This window comes from Aplysia californica, unplaced genomic scaffold (assembly GCF_000002075.1).
Source record: "Aplysia californica isolate F4 #8 unplaced genomic scaffold, AplCal3.0 scaffold00055, whole genome shotgun sequence".
NCBI classification, from domain to species: Eukaryota; Metazoa; Mollusca; class Gastropoda; order Aplysiida; family Aplysiidae; genus Aplysia; species Aplysia californica.
Window position 1 is genome coordinate 246673 of NW_004797325.1, and position 24150 is coordinate 270822.

The window sequence follows — 24150 nt, forward strand, 5'->3', positions numbered from 1 at the left end:
ATAGAAATGTGGTTTCTTAGGAGACTGCTAAGAGTATCGTGGAAGGAAAAGAAATCAAATGAGGTAGTGTTTGATGAAGCCCACGTGGGACGCTCAATGTTAAAAACAATCAGGAAACGACGAATGCAGTTTTTGGGACACCCGAATAGACGTATGGGTCTTGAACATCTAGCTCTCACTGGCAAAATTGAAGGCAAACGAGGCAGGGGTGGGTAGCCCAGAACAATCTACTTGGGGAACCTAAACAAATGGGTAACAGGGAAAGATCAAGGAAACGTAGCTTTTCTGAGACCATCCGAGCAAAGGAATGAATGGAGAACCATGATCACCGATGTCTGTAGCAGATCTAGTACTGGATGATGACTTTTTAAAACCGTGAGATCATTATATATGTTTTGGCCAAAGTGGGATTAAAAATTGATTGTTGAGATATTTTCTCGATTATTTTGGCGGGTCAACATGCAACATGAGTTCAGGATGTCTTTTCATTCGTAATTGAGTGATGCCTCCTCGAATAAAAAGTTTTGTTAATTATATTATTAAAGTGTTTCGTGTGTAGCCTTGTCTGTACATGATTCTTTGTTCCGCTTTGATTACCCTGTCAAACAAGTCAGCCTTCGCCCCTGGAGGACAACCTACTTTGTCTTCTCGTCCTGCATCTCTACATGTGCATACGTGGATGGTACGGTAATAATGGTGTAGACCCTAGTGTGCAGGAAATAGGTCAACGTGTGGAGATGTTTTTGTGTCCAGTGGAAAAAAACTGGGCTCGGGACCGCGGGGAAGTTTGTACTTGATGTGACCACAATAATCAGGTTCACAATAATCAAGTCATCCACTGAGAAACAGCATAATACCTGTTCACGTGTCTCTCTCTCTCTCTCTCTCTCTCTCTCTCTCTCTCTCTCTCTCTCTCTCTCTCTCTCTCTGTGTATGTGTGTGTGTGTGTTTGTGTGTGTGTCTGTCTGTATGTCCGTCTGTCTGTCTGTCTGTCTGTCTGTATGCGAGTGAGAGAAAGAGAGATAGAGAGAGAGAGAGAGAGAGAGTGAGAGAGGGGGAGAGAGAGAGAGTGTATGTGTGTGTGCGCGCGTGTGTATGGGTGTGTATATATATATATATATATGTGTGTGTGTGTGTGTGTGTGTGTGTGTGTGTGTGTGTGTGTGTGTGTGTGTGTGTGTGTGTGTGTGTGTGTGTGTGTGTGTGTGAAGGTTAAAATAAGAAGCGGATATTATAAGGCTGAGAAAAAGGAGAAAAAGGGGAGGATGGGTGGAGAGAAGGGGGTATGACGGCAACTAAAATAGGCTTTCGTTTTGGCTTTGATTAAATTGTTAGTAAAGCATCCAAAGATGAGGGATTGAGACGAAACACACAAAAATAGGCAAAACGGGACGTCAGACATAAACATTTGACTTAATTTTAAAAGACCAGACAATCCTTAATTCATTTGCCCTCCGACACAACACAAGTAGGTCTGTCATCATCATTGCCCTCTCACCCTGCACTAGGGTATAGGCCACGGACAAACACTTTCCGCCTTTCTCTATCCTAGGCTAGCCTCTTGATGTTATTCCATGTCTGTCCACTTTTCTGTACATCAGTTTCGGTGATTCTTCTCCAGGTTCCACACAGCCTTCCCCCTGATCTCTTACCCTGTGGATTCCAATCCAAAATGTTCTTTGTCATGCAGCTGCCTAACTTCCTGAGAGTATGTCCAATCCATCGCCACCGCCATCTTCCTACCTCATCTCTGAATAGTATCTGTCTTTATTTTCCTTAGCACTTCCTCGTTGGTGACCCAGTCTGTCCATCTTATCCTCAGTAACTTTCTTAGACACTTGTACAAGAAAACCTGGATCCTGTTTATGCAAGTCTGAGATGCGTTCCGTGTCTCACATCCATACAACAAGACTGACTTTTGAATTGAAAATCCTCAGCTTTGTTCGAAGTGAGATCTCTCTGGTCTTCCAAATCCTATCCAAAGATATGAAAGCAGCCTGTGCTCTTCCGGTGCGGGACTTTATTTCAGCACCTGTTCCTCCCTCTCTGTCAATTATGCTCCCAGGATAGCAGAAGGATTCAACGTCGTCTAGTGCATTTCCTTCTATTGTGACCTGCTCCTTTCGTTGTGTATCTGTCCTTTGGACCTTTGACTTTTCGGGGTTTATCCTCAATCCAATAGACCCCGATAGGCTGTTTAATACTGAAGTCTTTGCTTGCGTCTGTTCCTGAGTGTGCGACAGAAGTGCCAAGTTGTCTGCAAAATCCAGATCGTCCAACTGTGCCCATGGTGTCCACAGTATATCATTTCTGTGTCCTCTGGTGGTTTCCTTCATCAGCCAGTCGACTGTCAATATGAAGAGGAAATGTGATAGTTAACATCCCTGTCTCACACCAGTCTTTGATGTCAAAGTTGTCAGTGTGCTGGCCATCATGTACAACCCTGCAACTTGTCCCTTCGCACATGCTCTTGAAGATCGAAAAATGAAAGGCTGTGTTTGCCCGTGTTTCTGTAACTGACTGTTTTTACTGGGTCGGGTAGATGGCCCTCCGCAAACTGACACTTTTCGGGCGACCAGACCTGTGCACCTTTAGTCGCCTCTTACGATACGCAGTATCGCGGCAGGTGTATTATTTGCTCCCCCGTAGAAAAAACTACCCCCCCCCCCCCCCACTTTCAGGGGCGTAGTAGGTCTGTAGCCTGCACTTATTCTAGTGGGGGGTGGGGGTGTTTTTTCGGTGTTGTCGTTCTTTTTTTCTTTTGTTTTGGGGGGGTGGGGGGTGGGAGTGGAATTGTTTGTTTGCTTTTGTTCAAAAACCCAACATAACGGAGACATCTGGATTTCATGGGGTTTAGGAAGCGGGTTGACAAATGCAAGGTCCTAAATTGGAAAACATACTACTGATAGGCCTACGCATAGTATTGTTTGGGTCTGTCGTTAAAAAAGTTTAATGTGACGAACACACGATACTTCATTGCTGCCACTGGACCGGACCGGGTTTCTTCTCCTTCCTTGGGCATGCGAATATGATTCTCATACCAATCGGGTATCAGTATCAGATTTTCTTTGTAAGGCCAGGAATTTTAATTCGATCTTTCGCAATTTGTTTTCCTTCGTTCGCTTCAATCTATTCGGGGGGGAGGGGGGGGGGGGGGCTACACCCCGAAAGTCCCGATTCATTTCAAAATTATGGATTTTGAGCTGTATGTATTTTTTAGCTTCTTCAGCCTTATTTTACAACTATTTCACTACATTAGAAACCCCTAAAGCCTGAGTTCTATATTTCTTGCCATACATGGCATATTTGTCACTACCATTTCCTCATAAAGTAGTTAATTTTTTATTTTTTTAAATCGCTTTTTTTCTTAAAACGTGGTTTTTCTATAAACTTTAAAAAATATTTCCACCATTTTTCATCCGATCTTCATGAAATTTTGACAAAATGAAGAAAAGATGTAATGCAAAAAATTTGTCAATTGAATTTCTTTTTTTTATGGAATAGATCTAGATTTAGATCTTTGTTGGTAGTGTTTTGAGTGTGGATTTTCATGGATTTTTTGTGCAAATTTGACTACTAGATCTACCTCAGAAAAAAATTCATAAAAAATAATTTTCTAATTCTTTTAGGAAAAATTCATCCGACAAATTTGTAGATCTAATGTTTTCCATTTAATTGTGGATTTTTAGACTCCTTACTATGCTTGTTATATGTGTGAAATTTGGTAAAATTTGATCCACTAATAAGCGAGATAGCCTTCAGGTGTAGCCCTCCCCCCACCAACATAAACCCCTTAAACCCCACTCTCATAATTATGAGTATAGTATACCCGTATGAACAATACAAATTTAAGCTGTAAAAAATACAGTTCATTATATAACATTTTAAAAAACGTTCAGGTGAAAACATGGGCCACTTAGCCTATAGATTTGTCTGCACTGTAACGTATTTCAGCCGATGTGAAAGAAGTCAACGAGGCTCTGAAGAAACTGAAGATATCCTAGCTCCGAGGAATTCGTACTATGCCGTCAGCTCGGTCACTAGGGCTTTGTATTTTTCTTCAGTCTTGTAACACACAAGAAGGTTTTGACACCGATCTGTAAAGGCTGACTGGGGTTTTTTTTCCCCATTACCTGTTCAACTGTGACGTCATAGGCCTTCACCTTCACTTTTAATTCTAATGTCAGATTCAACTAAATTGATCTCCTTCAACTTAGTTGGCACCACTGACCCTTGGAAATTGCTTTTTCAGTCTAGACATTATAGAGGCACACTAGAAAAAAAAAACCCAGCGAAAGCCCTTTGGATGAACACTTATACTGCACACAAGAATTAATTCACGAAATGAAGTAGCTAAACAGTGGAAATCACTTACATTAAATTTACAAGAAGATCATGAAAGTATTACTTCCCTTTGAGGCTTTTTATTCCTTTTGATTAGTCCCTGTTTAGATTTTTCTGCATTGTCTTTTGAATTTAAGCTCACATTACTTTTAGCGCAAGTATAAATACAATGTAATGCATTATAGAAATGAAATTAATCTGAAATTTAAAACAAGTCATGACAAAATATGACAAAAGACATTATACAGATATAAAACGGGGGCTGTCGTGGCCTAGAGGTTAAGGTGTTGGCCTCTCATTCAAAAGTCCCGGGTTCGAATCCGGGTACCGACCGAAGGATTTTTTTCTCTAAAATTGTCTCCTTTCACCTCCTTTCTAGCTCTCTAGCAATGTTCTGTTGTCTGCTTTCAATTCCACTTTCTGCCCCCACCCCCTCACCTCCTTTGCCCCTTCCTCTGGGCTCCTGACTCTTTCTGCAGCCTTTCTACTGCTACTCCTCGGCTCCTCCTTACTGCTGTCTTTCTGCCACACCCCTGATCTTCTGGTAGGAAAGATCTACACCTAGCCTTCTCGGACAAGGGCGAAAAATCTCGGAGGGCCCGTGTTAAAGGGGCACGTTAAAGATCCCTTGGTGGTCTAAAATCGATAAGAGTAGGCTTCGGCCGCCACCCGGGCAAAATTCAAAAATTTCCTACCAACTGAAAATATTAGGTGTGTCCCGCGCGCTCATATGACCTATGCAGTTGCGAGCGCCGTAAAACACTTTACAAAAACAAAAAAACAAAAGATATAAAACACTAATGGGTGCGTCCATTAAAACGGAAACCAACCGACCCGTTTTCGTCCGTCTCTCGGAAGTAGGTATAGTTGAAATGGAGCGCCGGTTTTTTCCCCCAAAGAAATCAATGAAAATTCCGTTCGGCAGTGTCAACAGAAACGACACGACACGTCTTGGCAAAAGACGTGTCGTTTGGTAGGACGCTATGGAATTTGCACTCCCCCCCCCCCCCTCATGACGTCACAGCCCTACGTGCGGAAAGTTTGATCTTGAACTCGACCCTTGAAGAGACCAGCTGACCAAAAAACATGCATGTTTATTTTTGACTGAACAGACCAGAAGCACAGCAAAAAAAGTCTATATATATCGCTGTGGCTTGGGAAACAAACTGCAGCGGTAAATAGGCTTCACTCTCAGTAGCCTTTAAAAAAAAAGAAAAGTAAAAAAAACAACCCAACTAAACAACATAACCACATCAATCCGTCCCATCGGAAAACAAACGCATATATATAGGCCTATATAATATATCACACAAAATATTTTTTTAAACACAAACCGAATAGCCCATTATATAGTTATTATATTACCTTCCTACTGGCATAGGTTCATGCATTTGTGCGTGCCCGCATGCGTTTGTGCGTGTTTGTGTGTGTATGTGTGCATGTGTGTGTGTGTGTGTGTGTGTGGTGTGTGTGTGTGTGTGTGTGTGTGTGTGTGTGTGTGTGTGTGTGTGTGTGTGTGTGTGTGTGTGTGTGTGTGTGTGTGTGATTTCTTCTTTGTGTATATGAACAAGTTAATTTTTTGTTTCAGTGAGTACACTTTTATTCATTTATTAATTTGCGATTGGATTCAAAGCGACCAGAACTGTGTGCATATATGAGAGAAGGGGCTATCAACGTTATTTCTAATCGTTACATGTATACGTTTACATACAAGCCCGTGAGCAACAGACATACTCCCAACAAGTGAAACAAAATAATGAGTTAGTCCTTAATGTGACCACAAGTCTTTCTTTTGCTGAAATAGCTTCTCTTAAGTTGTCTTTTCTCTGCCAAGAGCTCTGCCAAAGTTTTAAAAGACATCCAAACGAAGGCTAGCTGTGTTATTCGATCTTGGGTACTCTTTACATTTTTCACCATCTTGCCCGATGTCAAGAAACAAGGGATGAAACTCGCAACATGTTGATCTTGATTTAACATTTGGGTGTGTCTGATGTTATTATGTTTTTTCTCAGCTGCTGTCCTTCTTTTCAAGCGTAACCTTAGCAAAGTAGGCCTCTTCAATCGTGGCGTCATCATAAAACAAATTGTGACTGATTTATTTATAAAAACAGCACGCTACGACAGTGGTCTAGGGTGCACGCACCCGGAACATATTAATAAGTAGGCCTCTATGCCAGTAGCCTAGGCCAACAGAATGGTCGTGTCGTTTCCGAACTAGTGGATAGGAACGACGGAAACGTACAAACCGATTTTCCTCCTCCCGACAAAAACCGGGTCCTTTCTGGTTTGGTGGACACCGAACTAAGTTATTTCTCTTGTTTTGTAGCTATACTGCTATACATTACATGACATATACTATTCTACCTCAAAGAAAATGTCAAAAATATAAAAAGTTATGTTATGTGAATTCTGAAAGAAAAAAACCCTGACCCGACAGACCAAAACTGACAACACATTTGGAATCAGCGCATCATTTTCAGTAAAATTTGACAAATTTCGTCGCTAAGCATTTTTCATCATTGACCAGTGTAAAATACTAGATCTAGGCCTCTGCCTCTCTCTAGTTCTTGCCTGCACTTATGGCGAATATTTTTCTTTGAGTATAAAACCTACCCTGCCATGCTCCTTTTTAACAGAATGCTTAAGGAATAGTGTTTTCTAAATCTAGATTATTTTATAGACTGAAGCAGTTCGAAACAATTTAGACCCCCCCCCCCCCCCCCCCCCAAAAAAAAAAAAAAAAAAAAAAAAACCCAAAAGGACATTAGGCTATAGATCTAATCTTATTTTATGTTTCGTTTCGTGACTCTCAATTTTCCGGCGCTCTTTGTTTTAACTTTAAAATTGTCTCCCCTGTTCAACACAACAATCCGTGACGTACTTCCTTTTAGCCCGAAAACTGGAAAGATGGTGAGCCCCATGTAGATTTTGGAGAAGACTACTTTCTAAATCCATATGAATCGCTTCTTAGCTTTGAACATCAGGCCCAGAAATGCAGCATAGTTTCATTAAAATGATTGTTTTTCCATTCTTCTTCCCCAGGGTATTGATATCTGTCATAAAAATGACAGGAAGGTCCGCCGGACCGAGCCGAGAAGCCAAGATATTTACCTGCGACTGCTGGTAAAAGTAAGTACTTGTAGTATACTTGGGGCCTTCAATCATTTGCTTGTTTTATGGAAACGAAAGAACCTATTTATTGTGTAGAATCTATAGATGAAGCACAATTTTTTTGCTTGATAATGGGAGTGTTTTGTTACTGGTAGCTGTGATTTCCTTGCTCACATGAACATTGTTTTGGACTGATCGCAGACAACTTTCAGGATTTGAGGCATATTATTTCAATTTCAAGTTGTTGTCATTTGGACCAATTTTATCAATTTATGCCATGCCCAGGGTTTAATAAACGTTATATTTTATGGAGATTCTTAGGGTGTGAGCGTGTATGTTTTGATTTCTAATCTAGATCTATCAACAATCACAATCAATGATCAAGCAGTTGCCATCAGTAGATTTTAGACTCTAGAATAGTAGTAGTGTAACACATGAAGCTGCAGCGAGCACCTATCATACCTTTGTGTTTGGCCCAAATATAGAGATCTAGAGTGGTGTCGCCGGTTCGCGCGCACTCCGCGATTTTTTAACCTATTTTCCACCATTTCGGGCTTTGTACTTTCATTTTTAGCTATTCCATTCAAGAAACTATTGACCTATAAAATGGTCTTGCTCATATAGTCGCCAGATTTCTTAAACGTTGTGTGCCCAACGGTTTTTCCAACCTTGGGTGTTCTTTTCACTGTGCGTGCACCCATAGAATCTATATTAGAGTCTACAAGTTGAAAGCCAACAGAAGAGATATCTGATAAAATTTCTGCATTAGGAAGTGGCTATTCTCATCCGGGATGAGAATAGAAAAATGATCTACCTCTCACCCCGGGTGAGACTTGCGATAGCAATGCCAATCGCCCGCTGCGCCTTGTGCCGGAAATTGGCCTCCGCGCCAGGGGTATTTTTTGGGCCGCTCGGAATCAGAAGTGACTCTCTTCTAAGTTTAGTTACGGGAAAACTCCTGGACGAAAATAAATGAAACTCGGCAACCAACCAGAGGAAAGGTTAAACTAACGACATGCCAGCGTACAATCCCGAACGATTACTAGAACCGGAGATATCGCCGTGTTTGTGCGAATTTCCTCTGCGGTTCGAAAACTAAGCGGAGCTGCGGGTTGATCGCCGACCACACAAGCGCCCCACATGTCTTCTTTATTGCTGTACAATTTGAGATCTCTGCGTTCAGTAGATTTTCCATACCAACTTAAAATTACCACCCATCCATTGATAAAACCCTAGATCTAGAAACTTGATAGCGCATTCCAAACGCGAGGTGCCGGCACACAAGAGGCGCGTGATCGCTAGGCGGCATGTGATTGGCTGCCTATAACCAAATGGGTCACCGATGACTACATCGCGGGTTTTCCCGATCCGATAGCGCTTTACTGAGTTTTAGAAGGGGTGATCGCGTCGCGGTAAAAACGATGTCACGCAAATATCAGTCTTTAAGATCCAAAGTAATGAAGACATCGAAAAAGTGATAGCAGAACAAGATTCGGCACTAAAAATCACATGGAGATGCCAAGTTTCATTCATATTATTATGCTCCAATTCATTACTGACTTATGAACAGTTTTTCCTCAAAATACATCAAAACATGTCCCACATTTTGGCGATTTTTTCCTATAACTATATGAAGGTCCTCCAACATTTTGCAAACAAAAATCCCAATAACTTTTTTATTTATCAATGGATTTTTAATTTTTAAAAACCATAGTTGTTAGAATTTACTCTATTTTCATTTAAGTCCATTTTTAAGCAATTTGGATGAAAATTTAATTTTTCATTGTCATTGCTACTTGCGACCGTAGACTATTCTCACCCGGTTTGAAACAAGACCTGTTTTTCCTCATTTCGGAATACTTTCTATCGATGTGGATGATCAAATTGATAAAAGCCAAGAAAAAATTATGTTATAGCACAAAAGTAAGCTAATTTGATCGTCTTCAAAGATGCTATGGCTATTTCACTGTTTGAATCGAGCCGAACTACACGGGTCGCCATTTTGTTTTGCCCGGAAGTTCTCGCACTTCTCCTCTCTCTCTCTCTTTCTCTCTCTCTCTCTCCACTGCCCACAGACCTGTTATCACAGTGTAGAATTATGTGGTTTAGGGTGAACGCAAAATTTGTTGGCCTAGATCTAGGCTATAACGGTGAACGCGCACCGGGTGAGAATAGCCAAAAGACTCGCCTGCACTATTCTCACCCCGGGTGAGAATAGAGGTGGCCTCTGCATTAAATGACCACACAGGAAGATAACAAGTCACTTTAGAAGCAAAGTAAGGCAACTTTAATTAGAATCTAAACTAATTTAATTTAGGGTGAATAAATAGTTCAAATACTTAGTGGAACAAATCAAACAGCATTTTTTCAGAATTAAAATCCACACTTTCCAACTCTTCATCACTCACTCCTCTGATCTTTTCAACTTTCACACAGTCCACACATGCCACTATCCATGACATTCATCACACTGCAACCAAATAGTCACTAAATTTGAGTCTACTTTTGGCTTAAAATTCTACTACACTTTCATTGTGCACACGCAGAGAAAACTCAAAGTTTTTTCAATTTTCACAATGCGTGCCCCCACACACACACACACCGATCCAGAAACCCGCATTACAACATGGCATAGAACTCAATAAAAGGTCACATGAAACACTCAAAAGGAAGGAGCAGGCACATTTTTTAAGCTAAGGGGAGCGCAGTTTATTTGAACCAATATAAGAAGCAAATACGTCATCAAAACTAGTTCACAGGTCAGTGTTGAATGTCAACTTGCCAAGGCTGATAAAAACACTCTCGATGATCCTTTGTCGACAAACGTGTAATGGAAGTAAACAAAAATGGCTGCTACACAGACGCATTCAATGAAATGCAATTTGAGACTAAAAACAAAAGTGCACGCACCGAGAAGGCGCTCGCGCAGCGGTTTTATCACTCTATGTAGAATCTAGATGACATATTTCTTCCATCTATTTTTGTCGCCTTCTGGGGTTTCCCCCAAGACTCTTTGGTTTCCCTCACCAGTCCAGTTGACTCGCATTCTATTAATAAAGCGTAGAATTCTGTGTCAACTAGATCTAGATTCTAGATCTCGCCATGTATGTTTTTTTGTATTAATTTGTCATCAATTATAAACGATCTTAGCAATTCTCGTTCCATAAATTTACCTTCTCAAAGTTCTACACACATGCGCGTACCAACGCACGCACACACAGGGCCCGCCACGGTGAGTTCTAGACAAGCGGATAGCTAGAGAAGAACAACTACACACCGTTGGCCAATGTTTAAAATAACAGCTGTCTTGTTTGACGTCATTAGGGGATTCCCGCTTTGTCAGTCATGGTGGCAGCACGACGACAGCTTGCCGACTTGGGGTTATTTGCTTTGCTTTGCAACTTGCAGAACTGTTTGGTTCGGTTGTCTGTGATTGTGCAGCACCCTTCTTACACCCAGATTGATTCTGATGCTGTACACTACGCAAACTAAGAAGAGTATGCCTATGTCAATTTGGTTACGAAAATAAGTTCAAAGTTCAACAACGCAGTGCAAATAATCGACCGTTTCGATCCGCATCATCTCTTTTAAAGTTTTGTAAGCCCAAGAAATTAAACACTTACAAGAGATTGGTCTCAATAGGACCGTGGGCTGCAAATGGAGTTGAAATATTTGTGGGGAAGGAGCTTGGAAGCCTCTAGTGCAAACCGCGCTATGCAAAATCACTATTTTTAGTATCACGGTCAGATGACGTGGCGAACAAGATGGCTGTTGCTATAAATATCGGCCAGTGGCATTTAGTTGTCGTTCTATAGCTATCCGCTTCTGAGATCTAGTCCAGTGGCGAGGGAATCCTCGGAAGACGACAAAAATAGATGGCGGAAATATTTGGGCCAATCACAGAGGTATGCTAGGTGCTCGCTGTAGCTTCATGTTAGTGTAACATGGGCTCTTTTCAATTTGTTTGAATTTTGAGAAAATATTTGCGTTTTTGGACTCATCAATGCTGAATTTGGAGGAATTTGGCAGAGGGCCAGCACTTACTGTGACAAAGTCCACTGGGCAAACTATACTATACAAGAGTTAGGGTTAAGTATTGTTGGTCGGCCGGCCCTCTGCGGAACTCCTTTTGAATCTCACTACTCTTGGTGTATTCCTGTGGTTTTTTTTAATACAATCATCCTATTTCATTCATTCTTCACAGTTGTAAACCACTTTCGTGGGTGGTTGGTAGGTGCTCTGGTACTCTGTGCTTTGTTCCTTCTTTACTTTCAAACATCTACCATCCTTATCGCTCCTCCCTTTTTGTGTTTGTTTGGCCTAATGTTAGATCTACTCTCTTGTAACACCTCTAATCTTCAACACTTGTATATATGACCTTATTGTGTTGCCACTGCCGCAAAACTCTTACTAAAACTAAACTCGAACACTTCTCGTTATCAGACAAAAATTACATCTAGCCAAACTGCTAACCATTAACCTACTTTTTGAGATAATGTATTTATTTGAACTTACCTGCATTATTGCCCGTGTGGGTTGCATGCATGCATATTTTTGCATTGATTGCATTGCAGTATTACATGATGCTTTAAAAGGGTCAAGTGAGTGACATAACTGTAGTAGCCGACTTGATTATTGTGGGGGTTTTTTAGGCCACTAAAAATGCTCATTTCTTTTTTAATAATATTCACAGTTGTACCGCTTCTTGGCAAGAAGAACCAACTCAAACTTCAACAAAGTTGTTTTGAAGAGGCTTTTCATGAGCAGGACTAACAGGCCACCACTGTCCATTTCCAAGCTGGTAAGTTAACTTACTTCCGTGGGTCAAGGGTATTTTTTAAAATGCATTCGGTCTGTACATTTAACATGAATCACAATTTCCCACGGTTGCGAGAACTTCCGGGCATCAGTTCCACTGTCTTAACCACGCTGGCGGTAGGCCTTGGGTAGTCTGGGATCCGCCCTGAGACAGGCTACAAACTGAGAATTCCCTCAGGGTATCACTTTGACAAGAGGCTTTATTTATTTATTTATTTTTTTTATCTTATTGACTATGGTTCCTATTTATGAAATTCTTTGGAACCCCATGGATTATTTATTTATGTACCTGCCAAAGCCAAGATCAGACAGCCATTGAAACTTAAGCCAGAGAAAAGTAAATGAAGTGTTTATATATTTTGGTTTATTTTGCATCTTTTAAATTGATGTGGAAAGGAGAGGGGTGCACAATATTTATGGAAGTGTATCGGATCGACCTTCAAAGTTCAGGGGTTGGTGAGAAATTTCACTTGAGATCCCTGATCTAAAGGTTATAAAGTTATAAGTTTTTAAATTTTTAACCAGTAACACATTATTACACAACAGATACCATACATCAGATATAGCAGGTTCTTAAGCAGCAAAAAAATGACAGATACCTTGTATAGATCTAGTTTTAAGTCTTCGGAGAATAAAGTTTGAACTTGAGCATAAGAGTAGACAGATAAAGTGCTTGCTTTGAACGTAAATGGGGGACAAAATTCTAACTACTCTATAAGTTTTCTGAGCAGCAACTTAGTTCATTTCTGGGCGAAATAATAATTCCAGGAAAATTAAAGGCATGGTTCTTTGCAAAGAGGAATGTCATAAATTGCACATCAATGATTAGCCTCCCCCTTGGCAGGTTTTGTCTTACTAGGCAGACTTGTAATAAATCTAGTGTCTTTATGACAGATTGCAACACAAATGTGCTTTTACTTCCTGTTTGTGTTAATATAGTGGAACTCTGATTCAGCGAAAGATGGTAGATTTTCCTGTTTGTTTTTGTGGGGGTTTACTGTTCATTAAAAATAAATACAATAACACAAGATTCAACAAACTCGTAAATGACGAACTCAGATACTACGAAATTGCAACAAACTTTATCTCTACTCTATTCCAAGGGACCATCAATTGCACTTTCTCTGTGGATCATTACATACTTACCCGAGCCTGATGTGTACATCTTATGTGTCTGATCAGAAGTCTTTCACACCAACAAGTGTGTTGTCATGCGTGTAAGACTCGGCATGTCCTAGTGTGTGCCAGGGTCAAGAGAGATCTGTTGGGGGGGGGGGGGGGTCTGTTGCATATCAGCGTTTTGAGTGTGGGAAGTCAACAGAGATGCAGGGGCATCACAATCATATCCACCCTGTTCCCGGGCTACTGGACAATGAATGGCTTGTCTAGACATAGATGTAACTCTGCTTAATGAATTGAGTGCTAGTAAGTCGGTGGTAACAGACGTTGCCAACGCAACTTGTTGCTCACATTGCTATATGAACACGCAGATTCAACTAAATCAAGTGCAATTTTAAATGATTTTGTAGCTCATATTTTTCTGAATACTTAATGCGTTTCACTACAGTACAGCATGAAAGCTTCAAGCTCACCAAAGGCACTTTTTCTCTCAACTCAACAACATACAAACTTTTGTTGTTTTTTTGGGAGGGAGGGGGTGATAATGTGTGTTCGGGAAGGAGTGGGGATTTCAGTGTGTTCGGGAAGGAGTGGGGATTTCAGTGATTAACTTGCGAGTTACCGCTTGTTTTTGTTTTTTCCCCCTTTCCTAATTTCTTTACCAGTCCTATTTTGTGCATACTGTTTCATTTTTTTATTTTTTTTTTCCCATATCTTTAGCATAATAATGGGTACAGTTTCAGCATTTTGTTGCATTTCAGATACATGTTCAAGTTGGACACTTATGACTTATGATCCTTTGAATTGACGTTTGAGTAAGGGTTGTAGTTGTTTTTTTTATGTTCATTTTGTACAGGTGATTGATTGAAATGAAATGCGTGTAATTCTCTATCAGGGTTCCCTATAGGTTTGTCCCTTTTTTTCTCCTTTGGTCTGGATTGTCCTTTGGCATAACTTTCTCTATCTGGTATGTGAATTCCTTGTTTGATTAGTCATGTTGAAAGATTCATGTTTGAGTTTCCTGATCAAATTATCTCCATTTTTTTTAAAGGCTCGTATGATGAAGAAGGATGGCCGTGAAAACAAGATTGCTGTGATTGTCGGTGCTATTACCGATGACATCCGCATTCACAATTTGCCCAAGTTGAAGGTATTGAAAACTTTACTTTTGATAACTTTAATTTAAAACTGTATTAACCGTTACTGTAACAGTTGTGCTACCATACAATCATGACATTGCTGTTTCTTAGAGTGAAGTGAATTATTTTACTTTTTATGCTTGCAAAACAGTTGAGCTCTCAAATTCAACTGATATAATACCCTATCGAGAATATTTTTAAATCCAGAGAAGCATAGTTTCGATTTCAATTCAATTGTGTGTGCATGAATTTCCCTGCTGACAACCGTTTTCATCAGTAATTTTTATTTCCCATACCTATGCTGGTGTTTTTAGTCCATTTAAAGGTCATGAAAACTTGTATGAAATAAAACTGCATCCATTTCTGGTTTACTAGTTGGTGAGTTAAGATTTAAAATGTAGCAATGACAATGGCCCGCTGCGCTTTAGGTCGGAAATCAGGCTCTATGTGGGGGGTATTTTTGGGGGCCGTTCTGGGTCAGAGGTGGCACTCTTGTTAGCATAGTTGCAGGACAACCTGTGGACAAAAATGAACGAGAACCTGAGAAATTGCCATGTTAGTAAGCTTTTCTCCCAATTCCCTAAAAACTTAAAGGAGCTGCATGGACACCGAACAGACAGGCGCCTATGTCTCCTAAATTTCTGTAACATTTCAGATCTCTGTATTGGAGGCTACATTTTACGTACCAACTTAAAATAACTGCCCATCCAGTGATAAAAGACTAAAGGTGGAAACAAGGTTATACAATGAATTTTAAGCTCGCCTGCCGGCTTTCGGAGAGCGCATGATTGCTAAGTAGGTTACCAATGAGTCCATTGCAAGTTTTTCCTATATATATATATATATATATATACCACTTTGAGTTGTAGAACAGCGCTGATTCTTTTTAGATCAAAGTTAAATTATTTCTGTACAAGGTGGAGTAAATTCAACTAATTTCTGCCCAGAATGTTCAAAATTCAAAGTAGTCCAATGAGCAAACATGTGTTGAAAACTTAAGTTTTGTAAGCAATTCAATAAATTTTCTCGCCAATATTGGTCTTAACACATTACACCCTAAGGGCCTGGACGGGAAGTCCATTGTTAGATCCTAAGCAAGGGGAAAGAACCCACCTCCCGTGAATACTAGCCTTTAAAAAACACATTTAAAAAATACTAAACAAATTCCAAAAATCCTGAAAAAATAAAAGTTAAAAAGAAAACTGAATGTAGTTTCAGAAAAATATAACTTTATGTATGCGCAAACTGTTGGAAATGTTCTAACTTTAGTTCAATCGGGGTGTCCGACCCGTCACTCTCACTCTCAACCTCGCAGTCGGGCCCTAGATCTAAATTCTATAATTTCTCCGTCTGATCAATCGGAATCGCCCCAAGCTCTTCCTACGTTTTCATCAAAATCTGAGCCATCTGATTTGTCACATGCTCGTTTTTGCTCAAATCCATAGTTATTTACGTTTTCGAACTCAATTGTGTCGCTTTTCAACAAGTCGAGGCACTTTCGAAGTGTTGGTAACGCGATCGCACTTCGATCAGCTCTTATACTAAAACTACTGGCCCGAAAAATTTAGTTTCGGTATCCAACGAAAGAAGAAACTTTTTGCTATACTATGCAAATCAAAAATCCCGGCCCCAGAGTCTCGTCAAGGCGAGACTTTCGTTTCTAAAGACGCTGGGTCGGCGCGGGCGGTTCCGGGCGAGTTAGGGTGTAATGTGTTAAGGATCCAGAATAATTAAGACTTAGAGAAAGTTATAGCACTCTGATTCAGCACTAAAAATCACATGAAGCTGCTACTCTAAAGTATCTAATAAAGGGGGAGGGAGTGGACAAGTGGTCCAAAATTCTTTTTAAAAAAGGGGGGGGTGGGCATACCTCATACCCCTGTACTAGTAGGAACACATTTGTTTTGTTTCTCCTTCTGTGAATAAAAAAAACAAGAGATCATGAGATTTTAGTAAGTTATTGTCACTTATTGTGACTTCTCATTTAGGAACAAACCAGTTTCCTTTAAAAAAATGATAATGTACAAAAGTTTTTAAAATGCACGGAAAATTGAGGTAGCCAACCTGATAGTGGTACTAATACTGAGGGTAATTTGCCATTACAAAAAAAGTTCCTTTTATATATGCAGATTTTAGATGTAATGTTTCACATGATCTTCGGCCGTGGCAAGCTGGAAAATAATAAACGCAGGTATGGAATTTTGGGGGCAACGCTTATTCAATACCTTGAGTAAGTTTCGTTACTATACTCCATCCATTATTGACTAATGAACAGTTTTCCCTCAAAATGCATTTTTTTAAAAGTCCAATCTTTTGGTGATATTTTCCTTGTTGTAGAAGTTCCCCAAAATTTTGCAACAAAAACCCCCAATAACTTTTAAAAAATTTTAGGGATGGTGTGACGGCTGCATATGGCCTCACATTATAAAAAGATGAAAACTTGTAAAGAAGATCACCCTGTTTGCTCGCCTACCTGCTGGAAAACTGATTTACTATTTGTTTTTTCTTTTACAATGAGATCTCATGTGTATTCAAAACGAGACAATATGTGACGTGTCAAGAAGGGGAAATAATCGTGATTTTAAAGAATGGTTATTTCAACATTCACAACATAGTTCATTCCCATTTTTTACATTTCATAACAGCATTCGTTCATTACAAATGGATTTTTTAAATTTCAAACCACAGTTCTTAAAATTTACCCCACTTTCATTTGAGCTTGTTTTGAATCAATTTGGATAATAAATAAATTTTTCGTTGTCATTGTTTATCACCAGTGTTTGGGTCAAATGTGTCTAATGCTCTTAATTTTTTTTGTGGAGATTATTGTGCCTGGATAACTGAATACAGCTACAACCTCTCCTGAGAAATTGTGATTAAGATTTGTGCTGGCCAAGGAACATTTTGAATTTGTACAGTGGAGTCCACTAATAATGAATCCTGAAATAACGAGGTCTGTTAAAAAGACATTTTTCTAAAACCCCTGGGTTTGTTTTTTTTCCCTTTTTTATTTTTGTAAATAAAATACTCTTGCGCAATCAGACAGTCACGCGAGTCAGTTATGACGGAATGTTGCTGCTGCTGTGCACAGTGCACAGACCAATTACTCATATTATAAAACCTCGCCAGTTGAGAAAGTTGTTGGTGATCCAGCGAAACAAAGAATAGGAGAGCCCACGTATACCACAATGAAGGCCGGAGCGAACGAGTATGGAGGGTGTGGCATGCTCAGACAGGTAGAACGCATCGCGTGATAGGCCAGCCCAGTCTAGATTATCTGGGCCTACTATGCCAGTCAGAGATGAGGTGGGAAGAAGACGTTGGCGATGGATTGGACACACTCTCAGGAAGTCGAGCAGCTGCATAACAAGAAAAGTGTTAGATTGGAACCCACAGGGTAAAAGATCAAGGGGAAGACCTCATGGAACCTGGAGAAGAGTCACGGAAATGGATGTACAGAAAAGTGGGAAGACGTGGAGTGACATCAAGCGACTAGCCCAGGATAGGGAAAGGTGGAGAGTGTTTGTTTGTGGCCTATATCCTGACCCAGGGTGAGAAAGGCAATGATGATGATGACTATGCCTCTCACTTCTCTGGTGCGGGATGTGGAGGTCACAATGCTGTGATAGATGTAGATGGGAGTTAATGTGTTACGTGCACAAGCAGACGCAACACAACAGGATGTGGTGGGGTGGGGGACAACACGACGGGCGAGTTAGCCTAGACGAGTCAGAGCCCCTTCTTTCGGATCGCCAACGCCGAGCTGCCTACATTGCTAGTGCTAGAGAAAGAAACCTGATTCGATTTTTGATCAAGTAAGACCTAGAGATTATGTTTAACAAAATCGCCATCAGGGGAAATACAAAAAGGAAAAAGGAATAAACAGAACACCAAACTCATCAGGGCTTCCAGTCTTCCGCAATTTTGCGGATTTCCGCAAATGGAAAAATTTCCGTGAAAATTCGTGCCCCCCCCCCCCCCCTAAAAAAATTATTTTCAAAAATGCGAAATAAATATTTTCCGTTATTACCAATAGTCAACAATAGCCAACCCATACCGGAAGTGCTCTTTTATTTGAAAGTGTAGACAGTGTCTTCTACTTTCACTTTCTAAAGCACAAGAAGCACAGCACCAGCTCTGTAAACAAGAGGAAGAAATGACAATTGTGGTTCAATAGATCTTGGGCCTGCCAAGAAAAGAAATCTCTAAAGAGAGCTTGATTTTTTTTACCAGACTTGTTTATTTGTAAATATTGTTGTGGATTTATGTTGAATATAGCTGTCAAGTTATTTAGATCTAGATTCTAGACTAGAATCTAGAGATCAAGTCAAAGTCAAGCTGTTATTGAAATGTAAAAAGCTATTATTGTAAGAATTCTACACCTTATGCTGATTATGGTGCAAACCAACACAATCAGAAAAAAGTTAAACATTAACTGTCAAGTTTTATAGATCTAGTTGTGGATGTACAGTATCTGTACAAGGGAGAAAGCATGGATTTGGAAATATATGGATTAACAAGCAGAAAATTATGTAGGCCTATACAAGGTATGTTTTTTTTTTCTAAATTATTTTCTAGTTAAATTTAGGCTTGAATAGCCAGAAATGGCATACTTCGGATGCTCTGAAACCAAAAATTCTGGAACAGAAAGGGGACGCTGTCCCCCTTCAACCCCCTGCCCTGGACCCGATAATCCTCGAAAAATGACATCAGCCGCTGGAAGCTCTGACTCATAGATAATGCCTACTTTCCTATTTCCCTTGAATTTACAACTGGATCCCTTATTACGAGAATCCTGCTATAACGGACATTTCGCACCGATCCCCTCCCTCTCGTTATTACAGGATTCCACTGTATTACTTTACTGGGTCATTTTCTTAGTTCAGATTTATCAGATGTCTTTGCTGTTCACAGGTGTGTGCTCTGCGCATCACTGAAAGAGCAAGAGGCCGCATCTTGAAGGCTGGTGGAGAGATCATTACCTTTGACCAGCTTGCTCTCCGTGCTCCCAAGGGACAGAACACTGTGTTGGTCCAGGGTAAGTCATGGCAGTGTAATGGATAGTGATATGCTCCTAATGTGCCTCTGATTTCTTAAAAAGTTTTCAACAAGTACAAAAAAAGTTCTGATTTGAATTATGTGAAAAGACGTATTACCCATAGTACTTTTATGTCATTATGGAGCATGCCAGCTTTGAAAAATGTTAATTATGTCCCGCATATGAATCTTGGCAATAGTTACAGAAGGGAAAAAAATGGACCTGCTGCCCAATTAAAGCATAACACCATCAATATGCACCTAGAGTTTATTTTGAAATATCACCATAATGATGTTGGTATCAGGTTGTGTCAATAGTGGTTCATCCGTATTGGCTGTCCTCTTCACAAGAAAGTTTCTGGTTATTCCCCTCTTTGTCAAGCAGTCGAATGCAAGAAGTTGATTTTTTCCCCCTTTTTGTTTCCTTGTAAAATACTTGTGTTAATATTAGTTTCTTTCTAGTTCATTTTGAAAGCTCCTTGAAAGGGATATGAGAAATTAATTTTGTGTTTGCCAAGATTAATGGTTGCAATTATGCTGACAAACTTCTTCGTAGACATTTGATTAGGGTACTGAATACATTTTTTAACTTTGCATTTTTCACACTAATTGTAGCATTATTGGTGTGGTTGTGGGTTCTCAAAAGATTCTATTCATGCACTCACTTATTTGTTTTATATGCCTATCTAGGAGCTGAAAAATGGAGATGATTTGGATCATGTTTTTCTTATCCAGATCTGCCCTGGTGACGTTCAAGAATTTCTGTTTCATGGCATGTTTCTCTTTTTCAGGAGGTCGTAAGGCCCGCAAAGCATACAGGCACTTTGGATTGGCTCCTGGTGTGCCTCACAGCCACACTGCGTAAGTCATTGTTCTTTGTGTTTTACGGGATTTCTTTCTCTTTCTGTGCTGAAATACTCAACTACCTTCAATGGGGGGGGGAGGGGGGGCATTCCTTGCGTGCCTTCTACACATTTGGAAAATGAATTGATGTAGATATGTTGTCTTTGCCTCTTGTGTGAATCACTTGTCTAGCTTTTTTTCTTTTCTTTTTTTTTTGTGGGTGGTTGGCGGGTGCTCTGGTGTGGTTTTCTTCTTCTTTCCCATCAAACATCTATCGTCGTTATCTCCCCCTTTTTTTATGTTTGTTGCTCTCTTGTAACACCTCTAATCTTCTGGCTTTCATATGACCTTATGCAGTTGCGAGCACCGTAGAACCTCTACTAAAATTGAACTAGCTTTTTTTCAGATGATTCCGTGTGTGCTTTATCCCCGCATACATTCACATTTTTTCCATTGACATGTTAGGAGTGCTCTGGTCAATATTTCTAACCTTTTCATTTTTATTATTATCCTTTGTCTTTCGTGGGGTTATCTTACTTACGAGTGGTATTGTCCTAACCCTATGTAAACTGTTGCAAAACCTTTGGTCACACCCCCCCCCCACCACCACCACCACCAGGGGGGGCGGTGGTGCTGACTGAAGTCTTTAGGCCATTCCCAAAGAGGGGATATTTACCTTGTTCTTATGCACAGTAGAATTGTAATTGTAAATGGGCTGATTCATAAATGTCATGTTCATAACTGACTGAACTGCAACAGGGAATGCTGCTTTTTCTTTCCTAATCCTATTGTCTTTTCCTCTACTTCTTCTGTATGTTTGTCACACTCTTGTGACCCGCTATTTCCTGGGTGCCTTGATATTTGAAGCAGACTTTGTGTTGTTGAAGCTAGAGAGATGAGCAGAGTAAGTCTGATTCCCTGCAAGGACTTCTTTGTTGACATCCACCACTTGGCACTCATACGACCTTAAGCAGTTGCGAGCCCCGTGAAACCTCTACTAAAACGAAACAAACACCTTTGGTACTGTAAGCATCCTGCATTTTTTTGTGGGCTACTCTCTTGTAACACCTCTAGTAATCTTCGACACTTATATGACCCACTTGTCTTGCAAGTGCTGTAAATCTTTTACTGAAACCGGCTGAGGCTCTGTACGGTGCTGCTGGCACATGATGTGTTAGTCTTATTGGGGGTCTGAGGGGAGAATGGTCTGCATTGTGTAGTTTTGGTCGGGTAGTAGTTTGTTCTCTGAGCCTTATTGAGTACAGAATCGTGGTGGTCACTTCATACTTGCCATTTTCAGTTTGTTTTTATTCTGAAGAAATGTAATTATTAAGCTACCGGCTCAGATAATGATATATTTTTCCTCTTTATGTAGACATACTTTTATCTGTACTTAATTATCTGTAACACTTTTTTCCTGCAAATTCTTAAAATGCTCCACTATTTTAAATTTCAGAAAACATTTCTGCTTACTGAATGTGACAGATAACACACAAAAAATTGTAACAAAAAATAAGAGGACCAGATCTAGATGCCTATTTTTTTTACTTATCATGATACTAAATTACAAGGTTCTCAGATATCCTTACTTAGATCTAGTTGTTTGGATGTTACTTTTTTATTGTTTGTAAGCAAAGTGACACACATCTAGTAGGTCACCAAAGTGAAAGTAGTTGTGTGGCACTAGTGGTCTAGTGGTGGTGAAGCTCTCAGGCTCACAACAAACATAAGGGGGGGGGTTTTTTGGGGGTTCAAGCCCAGGCCGGATGTTGTGTCCTTGAGAAAGGCAGACAGATGCACTTTACTTTACATCACCCAGGTGGGAATGGGTATCCTGTTATAGAACAGTGAAAGATCTTGTCAGTTTGTTAGTGTTTGAGCACTTAAACAGCTGCTTGCACTGTATGACACTTCCTGTGAAGTTGAGATTGGGTCTGCTGGGGTGATTATATGGATTGTAAAGCACACAGAACTTGCTGGCGAGCAGGTATATATGCACTATACAATTGCTATTTATTATTCTTACATCACTAAAGTTTTTCATCTCAACTACTTGTGTAGGTGGTTGGCGGGTGCTCTGGTGTGGTTTGCTTCTTCTTTCCTATGAAACACCTGTCATCCTTATCTCTTCTTCTTTTTTAAGTTTTGTTATTCTCTTGTAAAACCTCTAATCTTCTGGCGCTCATATGACCTTATGCAGTTGCGAGCGGTGTAAAACCTCTACTAAAATTAAAACAACTATTTCTGTATTTCAGGGGTTTTTACATCATCTAGAACTAGATCTTAATCGATGAGCTACAATTGTACAGAATTATTACAAGTTATTTTTTATTGTGACACTGATTGTACTTTACTATGTCGTAATGCTTTTCTTTTTTCTTTTTCTCTTATTTCAGACCAATTGTGCGCTCCAAGGGCCGCAAGTTTGAGCGTGCTCGTGGTCGCAGGAAGAGCAGAGGATACAAGGCATAAGGCAATTACAACAATTTGCCAGCTCACAATATCGTTTTATCTGATAGTTCTGTAATAAAACGGTTGATGACAGTCAATAATTACCTCTTTTTCTTGTTTTGTATGTTCTTGTTCACCATACTTCTTTCTTGCCGATACATATGAGCCCCCCCCCCCCCCCCCCCCCTTGTACATGAAGCGTGCTTGAAGCCGAAGTTACCGTGCTTAAAGGCGTGTAATTTATATGGCAAAAATTCGATAAGAGCCGTTTAGCGTGCTTGAGTCCGAAACGTGATTTAAGCCGGCGTGCTTAAAGCCGGCACGGACTGTATAACGAGAGGGAGGGGGCCGGTGCGAAATGTCCGTTATAGCAGGATTCTCGTTAAAAGGGATCCAGTAATAAATTCAAGGGAAATAGTAAAGTAGGTCTAATCTATAATTTGGCGTTCTGTTTATTCCTTTGTGTTTCCCCTGATGATGATTTTTTCAACATGATCTCAAGGTCTTAATTGATAAAAAATCGAATCAGGTTTCTTTCTCTAGTACTAGCAATGTTGACAAATCGGCCTTGGCGATCAGAAAGAAGGGGCTCTGGCTCTAGGCTAACTCGCCCGCAGTGTTGTCCCCCACCCCACCACACCCTGTAGTGCGTTGCGTCTGCTCACGCACGTCACACATTCACTCCATCCATCTATCACAGCATTGTGACCTCTCCATCCCGCACCAGAGAAGTGAGAGGCACGGTATGCCTAGATAATCTAGACTGGGCTGGCCTATCACGCGATGCGTTCTGCTTGTGTCTGCGCATGCCACACCCTCCCCACTCATTCACTGCGGCCTTCATTGTTGATTCGCGTGGGCTCTCCCATTCCTTGTTTCGCTGGATCACCGACAACTTTCTCAACTGGCAAGGTTTTAGTTTTATAGGTTTGATTGGTCTGTGCGCTGTGCACAGCAGCAGCAATATTCTGTTATAAACGACTCGCATGACGGTCTGATTGCGCAATAGCAGTATTTTATTTACAAATATAAAGAAGGAAAAAAAACAGGGTTTTAGAACAGTGTCTTTATATTATAACAGACTTCTCGTTGTTTCAGGACTCGTTATAAGTGGACTCCACTGTATCAAAGGAAAACCAAGAAGGGGGAAGTGACATTTCATTTTGGCAATATTTTGACGCTGCTGCAGCAGGCATCATATCCGGTCCGTGTGGTACATGTATTGTCCTGTCCCAGTAGAATTATGCAAATTTAGATGGCCAAATTATGCACAAAAAAGAGCAAAATT

General features: G+C 40.3%; 1 protein-coding gene across 2 annotated transcripts; it reads left to right on the plus strand.

Moving 5' to 3' along the window:
* Nucleotides 1–7119: 7119 nt before the first annotated feature.
* On the plus strand, nucleotides 7120–22963 carry LOC100533263 (60S ribosomal protein L18). 2 transcript variants are annotated; one of them, XM_013079512.1, is made up of 7 exons: nucleotides 7120–7254; nucleotides 7387–7473; nucleotides 12149–12256; nucleotides 14444–14542; nucleotides 19446–19569; nucleotides 20360–20429; nucleotides 22808–22963. In XM_013079512.1, exons 1-7 carry the CDS (start codon nucleotides 7135–7137, stop codon nucleotides 22881–22883), a joined length of 684 nt encoding a protein of 227 aa, XP_012934966.1. In that variant the 5' UTR covers nucleotides 7120–7134; the 3' UTR covers nucleotides 22884–22963.
* The last annotated feature ends 1187 nt before the right edge of the window (nucleotides 22964–24150 follow it).